A 12,984-nucleotide genomic window follows, 5' to 3' on the forward strand; every position below is an offset into this window, starting at 1 on the left:
TTTCCTAAACTGTAGATATTGTAGGTTTTCTCCGGTCTTCAGTTTTGTGGGTTTTCAGCTATTGTTGTTCGTGCTCAAGCATCATGTTATATGGGGAGTCTCCAGTTGGAACTGTGCCCGAACTGTGGATTTTCCAGTTCAGTAGCACATGCCAGGGCCATAGTTAGAGGAGTTGGCAGGGATATATGTTCTGTTTCTGTACAGTTTTCAGCTGATCATCCTTCTGCATCCATGGAAGTCACAGGTGTTAAAGTAGGGCATGGATTTCTGTGTTGTGCCTCAATCTTAAAACTCCGTGTGTTATGTTGGGAGCAGAAGCAACTTCAAGGTCCTAATCTACCAATTGTCTTAAACTTAGATATATAAAAAGCATTTATTGTTTTAACAGAGAGAAGCCAAAATCTCTGTGCTGTTGACATGAATTAAGTGTGCAGTGTCCAAACCCCTCCACAAAACCCCGTTAGTAACAAGGAAAACTATTCCAGAGCAGCGTAGTTCAGCCAAAACCACCCTCACCTGCTGAAGTACTTTCTAAAATCTTACAGCCAGAGCCATTAATTTGTTGATATTTGTTTAGATGCCTCCAACTTATGCTGCATGCATAAAAAAGGACTTTTCTAAAAGTTCAAAAGGCTTGATCTTGTTCAGTCTTGGAAAACTTGCTGTTTATGGACAGATTTTCCTAAGGAGGAGCTGCACTGTCAGGTGTGGTGGAGGCAAGAGTTGTACAGTGGTTTTCCATGTGGGATGAATATCTCTGCTCCAGCTGTTCACTGTTAGGGGCACTCTGTTGAAAATAAAACATATTACTTGTTTCAAAGGAAAAACCGTAATAATGGTCTGTGGCCCCATGTCAATGGGAAATAATGGCATGAGAACATGACCCCCAAAATATGATACATCTGTTCTTGGGCAGGCATATAATCATACATGTTTATGAGTTTTGATTTGAAAGGAGAAGTTTCTTAATAGAAATATTGCTTTTTTTGGTTGTTTTTTTAATATTCTGCTTAAAACTTCAATTCACTGTACTTTTCCTTGTGACTCCAAAGCTACAAATTGCCAGGTTATTCTCAGTTATGTGAATAAAAATCAGTCAAGTACCATCATGAAGACTGCCTACAAGGTGCTTTTGTATTTTCTTCAGGAGCAGGTCCTCCCCCAGCTCTTTTCATTTTTGAACATGGCTGCACCTCATGAATTCTCCTTTTCCTTGTGTTCTCCCCTGCTTGTGTGAGTAGGACGAGCAGCAGTGCGAGAGCAATTTTACTGGATCCAAACCAGTTCCAACCAGGGAAATTCACGGTGCTTGTGTCCATGCAATTTCCACTGCCAGCTGCAAGGAAACCAGGCTGTTTGTATGAGAAGCTCCTGGGTTTGAGTGTTCTTGTGCTGCAGCCTTTCCTGCAAAGGGAGAGCACTGGCTTCGATAAGGAGATACCATGTTAATTAGTGTGGGATTAGGATACGGAGGTACTTCTCCAGCTGTTTTCCTCTGTCTTCGGCAAATCACTCACAAACTCATTGCTCCTTTCCTTCATTGATTGTCTTGTGTGTTTAGGCTGTAAGATTAAGGATTGTGACTTGGTTTTTTTGGAGTGTGTCCTGACACTCTGACAGACAGGGGAAGTAAATATTCTTATATACTAAACTGAGCTTATACTCTATCAAGCACTGGTGTCTTTGGACTAGAACTGTAGCATCAGAATGGCTGAAGTCTTCATTGGTATGGAAATTTTCTCTTTTTCCAGTGCATTACTCCTAAGACCTGGGGTGATGGCTGATCATAGCACACTGAGTCCTCCCTGTGTCCTTTGCTCGTTTGTAATGGTCAATTTGCTGGGTTGAAGGCAGGCAGCAAGTCTTTACTGTGTTCTTCTGCTTCCTGTTTCTTGGTACTAAGGTTTGCATTGCATTGTATCAGTTTCTAGATTGCTCAGCCACAGCATCTGTAAATCCAAGTAAATGAAATTTTCCTTTAATGAAGCAGCAAAGATCTCTATGCATAGCTGCAGAAGAATTGTTTCACTTTCATTATTAAAAGGGCACTTAGCATGAAAATTCCTTCTCATTTTTTTTCTTAATAGCTCAGTGTTTTATGCTTTATATAAATGACAGATTCTATTTTCCCTGTACCAGAAAATGTTGCTGTTCTTACAACTCCAGGGATACATTGAGAGACTCTGTTTAAGATAGCCAAAACTTTTCAGTTTGGGGGTTGTTTTTTTCCGTAGGAAAGCTTTCTGTAAGGGCCTTGCAGTGGGGATGTCATGCCACTTTCCTTGCAGGTTCTTCCTGAAGTGCCAGGAAACCTTACAAGGTGTTTGGAGCTCATTCCCAGAGCAGTTGAGTCAAGTCATAAATGCTGGTTCTTGCCTTGCTGAGGTCCCTCAACTCTTTTGGAATTTAGAGTTAGTGACCTCCCAATGAAGTTTAGCACAAGTTTAAATTTACAAATGATACATTTTGGGTAGTAAGAAATCATTCTGTTCTCATTCTGTTCACATGATTTTTGGAAAAATTTCCATTCCCTGTGATATCAAGCACCTTGGTTTTGCCAATTGTTTAGAAATGCTAGTCCAGACCTAGGAAGCTATGTGGTCAAGGCAGTGTTTAAACCTATTCCTTCTTGTTTTCCAAGCTGCTATGCTGTGCAAGAGGAGCACATCTCTGTCCTTTCTCCCATCTCCATCACTCCCTGCCTCGGGGGATGTCCCTTGTCACTCTCAGGGGATGTCCCTTGTCACCACAGGTAACAATCAGAACAAATGGCAGGACTGCCTCACCAACTCCATGGGGAGCTGTAGTGCAGCTGCTGACAAACAGTCCCCTCTTCTGGGCCCTTTTCTCTGGGGGTTTGGAAGTTCCCCTGGGTGTGCTAAAACGTGCCTGGCCTCATGCTTGGAATGGGCCTGACGTGATTTTCTGCCAGTGCTCATTGGCCAGAAAGGAAGACCTTGGAACTAAGTGGTTTTTGAGGGAAGTAGTGGAGGCAGCAGAGTGTTTGCTGTCTCTTTTGCCCCTCATTTCATGTGCCAGGGTAGTGGATTTGTTTTGGCCTTTGGGTTTTCTAGCAGGTGTTTATAACACAGAGAATTCAGAAGCCACCTTAACCTAGTTAAAATCTGGTGTGTTTAATTGACCTGCGAGCAATCAGTGGCTACTCTAGGAATAAGTGGTTAACCTGAGCCTTTGTTGCATCATTTCAGTGCCTTGCTGCTGCTTTATCCATCACCTGAAAGGAGCTAGAAGGAGGTCTGGTTGCTTTGGGCAGGTTGGCGAGTTTTAGCATTAATGATGGAATTTTTAATTTTTTTTTTCTTTGAGAAGAGCATGTGGGAAGTAAAAAAATACTTTGAACTTGTGAAGGACAATGGTGCAGAAAAGGACTTTGCTGTTGTTGAGGTGTACGTGCCGCTCTGCTGCTGCCTTATGGACACAGCCCATCATTTTGATGCCTGATAATTGAATTGTGTACTGCCAGGAGGAAGCATGGAGACAGCTTCTTCAGGGACTGTCTCTCTCTAGTGGGATGCAGCTTATGAGTTATATAATAAGCTTTGGGGGCTTTTGGGGAAGCACAGCTCCAATTACAGTCATTGACAACGTTGCTGTTTCTATTCATAGCTGTTGGTGCAGGTTTCTGTTAAATTAGTCTCACCAGTCCTCCACGGTTTTCCTTTGGGATGAGGAGACAAATTGCCATGTTTCATTCAATTTATTCATAATGATAATAAGGAAAAATAGGTATGTTTTTAACGGGGGAATGATACATGACATCCCCTAGCTGTGCAAGCACCCTTTCAGAACTGGCACCGAGTATTCACTCTCACATGGAGAATTTCATCTGAGTGTGGCTGATGGATTATTACACTGTCAAAATCCCAGAAACCTGAGTGAGGTGTATTCCATAAATGCCTATAAATTGATGAGTTTCCATATGCATTTACTCTGAACCTATAGGGCCTAAGATACTTCTTTGGCATAACTTGATTTTTTTCGTGAGATGTAAATTCTTCACAGAAAGGATGATTAGACATTGGCATGGGCTGCCCAGGGAGATGGTGGAGTCACCAGCCCTTGGAAGTGTTTAAGGAAAGCCTGAATGTGACACTTGGTGCCATGATGGTATTTGGCCAAAGGTTGGATTCAGTGATCTCTGAGGTCTTTTCCAACCTAAATGATTCTGTAATTATTCCCAATCAGATTCAAATATTGATCTTAATATTTTTTTCTGACATGTTGTTAGCACAGTAGTCACACAGTTTGATTTAGAATAACATTTTTCAGATTCAGGATAAAAATAATGTTCGCAGTTATGTGTTACTCGTTTTTCTTCCAGAGATATTCAGCACGTTCATGTTCAGAAAAAGATAAAATAGTCTTTCTATATTAAAGTGCCATTCAATTTTGATTAACTATTCTCAATAGAAAATGTTTGAGTCTGTTTGAAGTTTGTTTCATCAAATTGGCCTTATCCCATTAAAAACTTTGACCAGATGTTGCCATCCAGTAGCACTAAATGGTGCTTGTTTACAAAATGGCCTTAGTTTTCCAAAGTTTATTTTGCTAGCACTGTATTGGGCAAACTTGGAAGGCAATCTTGCGTCTTCTAATAGACCGACCGGTAATATTTGGAAGAGTTAGGTAAGCCTTCAGGCACACAGTTTCTTCTTCATATTTGAAAAGGTGAAGCCACAAGTTTTCCAGCCAAGTGGAAAATGAGTTTGCAGAGTTTAATTGGTTAGACCTTCTCCCTACCTGGCACTGGCTGAGAACTGTGCCATACACTGGGAAAAATGAACAGCCAGCCAGAAGTGACATGGAAATGAACATGGAGCAGTCGAGTTCAGAGCAATACATGACTCCTCAGCCACAATGAGTGCTTGGAGAAGAGTGGAATTATTTTTGTTAGGGGTGTCTGTAAAGTAATTTGCTCTCTGGACTGCCTAACCTGTGCAGCTGTTGCAGTGCACACCTGCTCTTGCTGGGTCTCCTTGACACAGTTTTGGGGAGGTTCTGTAGGACAGTTTTGGGAGGTTGTGCAGGCTCTCCAGCAGAGCTCTCCAGTGGGATCCAGGAGGATTCCTGCTTTGTAGCTGGGGTTATGTCACAAGCACGTTCCCAAGGCAGCGTGACTCACTTGGCATCATTTTGGGCAGTTTAAAATAGAAGTGAGCCAGGTCCTCAGCTGGTATAAATTGGTGTTATTATATTAAATTCAGATGGGCCTAATTATAAGTGCTCTAGCAGACACTGAGGGTTGCACAATCCATTGCTTTTGTGAGTGTGTGCTCACCCATAAAAGTGAGATTGCACAATGCAGTCCTCTCTGAATGCATCTCTGTCTCAGCTGCTAATTGAAAACAAACATGGTAGGATTAGTAATTCACTTCTCCAGAGTTTTTGTATTATAAATGATTGGAGGGATCTACCACTTGCATTAAGAGAGGTTACTCTATTGCAGGATTAAATCCCAGCAGCAAAGACTGGTGATCTCTAAACAGGGAAAAGTTGGACTTGCAGCAAGTTTGGATTTTTTCTTTCCCCCCCAGCTGCCGTGGCTTCCATGCCACCTGCAACACAGGGTGCATTTTCCAGGCCTGGGTGGAGGAAGTCATTAACAAAACTCCTGTTGACTTAGGTGGAGGAGGGCTTGGGCTATTTTCCTGCACAGGAAATGGACATTTCTTTGACCACTGCTTAAGTGTATTTTCCCTTTACAAAAATCCACCCACGTTTTGCAATAGGGAAATAGGAAATTGTATTTCCTCTGACTTGCAAGGAAGTTGATCTCTGCCCTCTTAATTAGTTGTTTGAAAGATGAAAGCAAGTGCCTGGGGGGAGCGAATTCCAGGAGGTTTTTTTGAACCAAAATACTAAGAAATGGCCCATTATGAATTCTGATTTATTCAAGCCCCACCGACTGCTGCCTACAGAGGCACATCCATGGATGTAGGTCCTGCTCTCATCTAGTGATGTTACATGATCTTGTCAAACAGGGATCTAAAGGATTCTAGGGATAGGATTCCAAACCCTGTGTTCTCTGTCAGAGAGCTACCAGGGCAGGAAGGCCATGAGGTGCATGTTCAGGGGTCAGCCTTTCCTGCAGCCCTGGCAGCTGGGCTGGGCCAAGTAGCTCCATAAAACTCCACTTTTTCCTTATTCTCAGACTGCTCTTGCCAGTTCTTGGATCCTCAGGCTGTCACATTTTCTGCAAATGGCCTGGTGGCATGCAAGCTGCTTGAAAGTAGTAGCCAAAACTCCAAACCAGCCCTGTACTTCTTCATCTTCCTCAGTCTGGGAGGATGCAGACCTGGGCAGGCTTGTTCAGGACCTTGGGAGTGCTGGTCATCACCTTTTCCTTTTTTGTGTCTCTTTTTAATGTACATTATTCCACTTTAAAGGGTCTTTTTATGTTTGTGTTATGGGAGGTCTAGTTGCACTTTTGTAAGTGAATAAATCACTAATTTTTCATTGTTCTTCTATTTTTTTAAAAACCAAAATACCAGACAAAAAAAGAATAAAAGCTTTTAAAATTCACTCTGTGTGGCTCAGCATCTCTGTGTAAGATCAATTTTTCTTCAGCATATTTAATTTCCCTCATGTGTTTTGTGTTAAAGCCTTTATTTTTAGTGCTTGTTAGTCCTTTCAGTTGGTAAAATCTGATTTTTATGACATGGTCTGTATGTGTCTGGAGCTTCTGTGGAACATTTCACAGTGGGCTTGAGACCACTTCAGGGTGTGGGTATTGTTTGTAAATATAACTCCTGTTTCCCACCTGAGTTCTTGCTCTGAGTGTGATGCACCCACATGTAACTCTGCCATATTCCGTTGTTTTCATTTCTGCCAGGATCTTAATGGCCACATGGATTAACTCGAAATTAAAAGGACTCAAAGCCCTCCAGTGTGCTAATAGTAAATTGTTTTTTTTCAAGTTACACCTGCACTGTCAGAAGGGTGCTTGTGTCCATATGCCCTGTGTATTGGAGGAGTTGGGGTTATTTCCACCTTTTATGCCCCTGCCAATGCTTCTTTCTAAGCTCTGCAAGTTTCGATACCCTTGTCCTCTTTCAGGCAAGTGAGAAGAAAAAACACCCATCTCAAAAGTGCAAGTTTCCCCTAAACAGGCTACGTGAAGAGGGGAACATTTGCTCATGGACTTCAGCAAGTACTAAAACAAAAGGGAGTTGGGATTGCTAGGGGGAACAGAGGGGAATGTGTTGAATTCAGTCACATGAAAATTTGTTTGAGAGTTTGTCTTGGTAGAAAACAAAAATCTGCAAGAGCTGTGCAAGAGTGGATCCCTTAAAATGGAAAAAAAAAATCACGATCCCAAGTAACCCACGGTAAAGTACCGTGTCCATCTCTTTTTTTTTTTCTTTTCTCCTTGGAATTAAAAAGAAAAAGAATAGTGGCATTATCCAGCACAAAGTTGTCAATTTCTCTGCCCAGTATTTGCAGTTATTACTGGAAGGCTGAAATGCTTGGAAGTGATGTGGCTCTCCCTACAGTGTGGCCACACTCCTGCTGAAGTATTTCAGACAGCTGGGAATCACACTGCTCCCATCTCCAGCATCCATGCTCCTTCCACATCCTCATATCAGGGAAAGGGGATTCTTCATGTTGCACGTGTGTAGGGAAGGCAGGAATTTGCCCAACAGCAGCTGTCATCATGTGCCAGCTGTATTCCAGGCATGGCATGTGTTGTATAACCCATACCTCAAAAGTGGCACATGAACGACAAAATGCTTGTCAAAAAGTGCAAGTGTTTCGCTGAGCAGCAGTCACTAAAATTGTTGAACCTTGTTACCATTATAGATATAACACTTCTTAGGGTTTATGTGCACTCTTCAAAGTGCTCTGGCAATAATAAAGCAGGTTTTCTATTGCAGAGGCAGGGTTTGCTGTTTGTAACATTGCCTTTGTCACACTGTGGCAAGCATCACAATGCTAAAATTGTATTCAAAAGATCAAACCAAAAGCACAGCAACTGCTATTTAGTGATCCAGTAAATCAACTTGACTCTTATGGCTTCTGTATGATCTATATATCCTAAGAGACCTGCACAGTATTGCTGCTGGAATTGCCTGCATGCACCTGAGCTCTTCTTGAAGCTGATCTCACTTTGGACAAATGGCTGTGGGAAGTGGGACACAACGAGGCTTCTTGAATAATGTAATAATTACTTGTGTTGCAATTTTTCCTTCTAGGAGACTGAGCTGCTGGATATCAGCCTTGTCAAAGATGCCAGATGTGGAAAACATGCCAGAGCTCCCAAGGTAAGAATCCTTGCTGTGTGCTTCCTTGTTACATAGGTGACCTGGATAAAAAAGAATGGGAATTATATGCAAGAATTTAAAAGAGGGGAAACATGTTCCCTCAGCTAAGAAGAAGTATTTTGCCTTTTCTTCATTTAACACTGTGTCTGTTGAGAAGTGTTGGGATTGTTGAGCCATTGTCACGGGATTCTTTGTGTAAAATCCTGCTGGAAGCTCTGCTGGCAGCACAGGAACAACAATCCTGGTACACTTACACAAGCTCTTGGCTTCTCTGATGGCAAGAAACTGATAGCTGTTTGAGTCCATGTTGTATTTTGTGCTGGTGATTTTCCTCTTTCAGTGCCTCTTGAGGCCAGACGGAGGATTTTGGTTTTTTTTTAAACTGCTATCAGAGAGGTTGGGATATCAGCTCCCTTTGGGTTTGCCCTGATGTACTGTGCACTCCTTTACAGTCTCTAAAGACAGTAGGTTGTAGATTTTTGTTCGGGCAGACACAGCACATCAGAGGAAAAACCCAAGGACTCAGCTCCGGAAGCAAGAGAGTGCCTCGGGGAATCCCAGGAACGATAGGAAAAAATGAAATCTCCCCAGGGGCCACAAAGGATGGCCTTACTGCTGCTTAGCCCTAGTTGAACAGACCAAAAGAATGCTTCTCCTGCTCTCATCTTGGGGGGGAATATGCCTGGGTCTGGATGACCTCTCTTTCTTGCAGCCAGCCCTGGGCCCAGGCACAGCCTCAGAGGCTCCTCAGCCCCCCGAGGGCAATTAGGAATGGAAAAGGTTGTTTCTCTGTGCCAGAAAGCAATTGTAGTTATCTCTGAACAGACTATTCACATTTGGTTTTCAAAGCTCTCCATGTAGTGCTGGCAGCATTTTAAAGGCTGAGTTATAATTGAAATGCAACAGAAGTACTTTATGACATCTACATTAATACCAAATGAGTTCACCATGATTAATGGTTCTGTGATGAATAGCAATAAAGTATTAACAATGTCTAGAACATTATTTTAAAATGCTACCCACTTTACAAGAGGACATTCATGTTCTTCTAACAAAATGTTTTTAGCTAAAATTTATGCATAGCTATTGCCTTGGTGACTTTTATTTATTGGGTTACATAAAGGCTGGTTTTGTTTCAGCACGTTACGGATTTGACAGCAGTGGCATAAAATGAAGGGTAGGAGAAAATCCTAACTCTCGGGGTGGTGAAATGGCACCTGTGGCAATGGGTTTGCTTTTTGTCATTGATTTGTGTGTGGGCAGCAGGAAAACAGCACCTGGACTGGCTGCTGATGGAGTCTTGTAAATGGTGTGAAAGAAGAGGTTGGTTTTGGGGCCATTTGTGCCAGTTTTGCTGTGATCCACATTGTGGGGCTGAGCACAGGAGCGTCGGCTGCAGGTTAAGCAGCGTTACAGAGCCCTGTTTGTGTCACTTGCACAGAGGATCTAAGGCTCAGCCAGCAGCAGGAATGGCTTGGCTCCAAGGCAGTCAGTGGCAGCCTGGGATTGCACAGAGGTTTCCCCTAAACCCCCTGGAATTTTGGCTGAGCACTGGGAATGGGGGGATACTCACCAAAGCTTTTTGGGGGATCTTTGTCACAGCTTTGCTTCCAGGTTTGAGCACCCCTTGGTCTGTAAACCAGCAGACTGAGGTGATTTTCTCTACATCACCCCACTGCCCCTCCTTCTGCCCATAGTTTTGGACAATTTTTATACTGCAGTAGGGGACTTCTGCCAGCTTATGCAAATATTTTAATCTATTTTCAGAATTCTAAGAGTAGATTTCACCTGTGGGTTGTCATTACAAACTTAATGGAAATCTTTCAACCTCATTTGGTGTATTTCTGATTACTGCTGGTTTTTGATAGAAAGAACTGTCTTATTAAAAAAGCCTTGACTTTTCCATAAAATAAAAGAGTAATTCAATTTTATCTTTACATTAAGCTAAGTTTCAGTGTCACTAATGTCACCCATAGAAAGCTACCAGAATATGTGAGGTGTGCTGCTACACAAGGCCACCAGCAAGTAATGGTTTTAGAGGACTATGGCAGTCCCAGTTACCAAAACCTGAGTCTGCTCTCATGCTGCATTCAGTGCACCACCATGAGTATTCTTCATTTCTGAAAAGGACTAAGAAGCACATAGGGTTTTACAGTTTCTCTTTTAGCGTTTTGGTTGATAGTAAATTTTCATGGCATTTCTCCATAAGTCCAGTCACATGCACTTTGTGATTGTTCTTGCATGATTTTTGCATTTTTCTGGGTTTCTCATCCAGCTGGTCTGGTTGCTTTCTCCATTTCTTCAGTGCTTAGCCTCAAAAGTTCCTTTCAATGTACAGCAGTGCAGCTCTCACCCTACTGTCCTCAGATTAATGTAGCTCAGGGAATGAACTGAGATCACATTTTTAGGTACTATAATGAATTTGTGGCTGCCCCTGAGCAGTGCTGTTGCCATGTGGGCAGGAACTCGGGTTTCTAATGATGCAGAAAGGAGTTTTTAGTGGCTACCAAGGCACTTGATGCTTGGGAGATGAAAAGCAGTCTACTCAAATGACCCTGAGTTTCTGAGAAGCTCCAGCATCGCCTTCTTTTTGCACGTTGTCAGGGATGGCTCCTTCTGTCTTCAGCTGCTATTTTCAGAAATGGTAACAGAGTTTTCCATCTAAATGCGATATACATGCAAAGGCTGATTCCTTGGTAGAAAGGCAAAATCACAGGCAGCACAGAGCATTGCAGCAGAGTTCTGCATGCAAAGAAAAATGAAAGTCATGTTCTGAAGGGAACAAGAAAAGACACCTTAATTGTGTATGTTAGGAAAAAGTGCCTCAATTCAAAGTAGAATGAAATTTATAAAGAAGTGAGGGAATTATAAAATGATTATCAGGACTTTGCCTTTTCAGTTGGCATTAGAATCGCGTAGCAAAGGTCGCAAAAGGAATTTTGAGAACAGGAGAAAATTGTTAGTTGTGATGAAGCAATGATTTCTTACCCTTTATTCACACATTACCTGGTATTCCTGTCTCAAGCTTGGTTTTGATGTGCAGACTTAGAGACATCTTTTCTCTTGTAAAGTTTAGTGGCAAGATCTGCAAAATAAAATAACACAAACAGTGAAATGTGCTTTTGTACAAGGAGACATAGGAATAGCTATGAATATTCACACGCCTTCGGGAAAGCATGGAAATGCCACTCAAAAGACTCGCCGTGGTCTTTAAAGGGAGCTGTAGCTAAAAATGTCAGGCACCAGTAAATACTGAGAAATGAATGGTCAGGTGGTGAAAATTTGGCAGCTGCAAACATGCTCACAGGGCTGGGGAAGTCACACTTCTTACCATCTTGTATTTACTTTAGCCAATAACAGTTTCTATGGAAACTAACATCTTAAGCAACTATATAAGTGTTTTTACTAGCGAGACGAAATATCAGGATGAGTTGACAGGGAGAAGGAAATAACCCCATGGTAAATGCTCATATTGAAAACTTTTGATGCATTTGATCAGTCTGTTTTCCCTCAGCATCCTGTTTTCCCTCATAAATCATTCAGCAGGAAATGAATTTCTTTAAATAACATATACTGTGAAACCTGTAGGAGATGAAACTATGAATGATAGAATCACTCTCATGCCAAGAGTTGTTTAGAGAGTAATCCCCAAATTAAAAAAATCTCATGGCTCCCCTGCCCCAAATTTTCTCACTTTAACAAGCAAGCTCTACAGAGAAAAATAATTCAGATGTTTGAATGTCAGAAATTTGCCAAGACCCCAACTACTATTTTAATATCATCACCAGCCATTCTGTATTTAGTGGCTTTTCCTGAAATGCTTGAGTGAGACGATTTTGGACCTATCTCAGTTGTAATCCAAAAGCTGCTGTGGAAGGTTTGCTGACTTCTAACACATCTGTAGAGGAACAGCAGCATTTCCTGAACTAGGTGGGATTGGGAACTAACAGGAAAACTAGCAAGGAAAGTCTAAATAATCATTTAACTGCAAATCAGGTGATTTTGGGGGAAATGAGGATGTGTCAGAGCTCTCTAGACTGCAGTATTTGCCTCTGCTTCTGCACTGCATGGCATGAGAGTCAGCAGGACTGACAGTCTGTGCAGGGACATTCATGTTGTGCTTAGTAACCACCCTGATTAGACTGCATGTGGCAAATGGCTGATTTATTGGGTTTTTTACTTTTTGTCCTCTCATTATAGTCCCTGGAAAAGCCAGCTGGGTACATGGATGGCACAGGACAGCAACACACCTGCTGCCCTTTGCAGCACTGACTTCTGTCACTCTGCATGTCTCAAACGCTGCTGTTGCTGTTATTTTTGTCTGCTGATATAAATGCACACTGCTTTCCCTTCAACAACCTTGGTGCTAAATTATAAAATGTAAATTATGCCTAAGCAATGTTCTATTTCTGCCAAAAACAAATAAAAATGGAAGGTGCACGCAGCTCACCTTCTTCCCACTCACCTTGGGGATAACAGTGGCAGCCGCAAACATTCGCCCCAAATATGTTTGTTCTTTTACATAACTGATTTTTTCTTTTTCATAATAAAGATTAAGTTGCATAAACATTTTCTCTAGGTTGAGCTTTATTAAGGAAGGTTAAGATGAATTTCTTTGGATGGTATTTGGCCAATGCTCACACGGAAATGGCAATGGTTTAAATGCTGCCAAGAGCATGGGAGCTGTGGGCCCTGGGAGTGA

At 42.0% G+C, this 12,984-nt stretch overlaps 1 protein-coding gene across 5 annotated transcripts in view; it reads left to right on the top strand.

Annotated features, from left to right (window-relative positions):
* PLCB1 (phospholipase C beta 1) overlaps positions 1–12,984 on the top strand; it is a 344,760-nt gene that overhangs the window by 91,628 nt on the left and 240,148 nt on the right. For all 5 annotated transcript variants that reach the window (XM_085053971.1, XM_085053973.1, XM_085053976.1 and 2 more), the window contains exon 3: positions 8,214–8,282. In XM_085053971.1, the coding sequence (XP_084910097.1) occupies positions 8,214–8,282 (69 nt within the window). The remainder of the gene's footprint in view (positions 1–8,213; positions 8,283–12,984) is intronic.

The sequence above is a fragment of the Lichenostomus cassidix genome, chromosome 3 (assembly GCF_008360975.1).
Source record: "Lichenostomus cassidix isolate B80296 chromosome 3, HeHo_3.0, whole genome shotgun sequence".
Classification (NCBI taxonomy): domain Eukaryota; kingdom Metazoa; phylum Chordata; class Aves; order Passeriformes; family Meliphagidae; genus Lichenostomus; species Lichenostomus cassidix.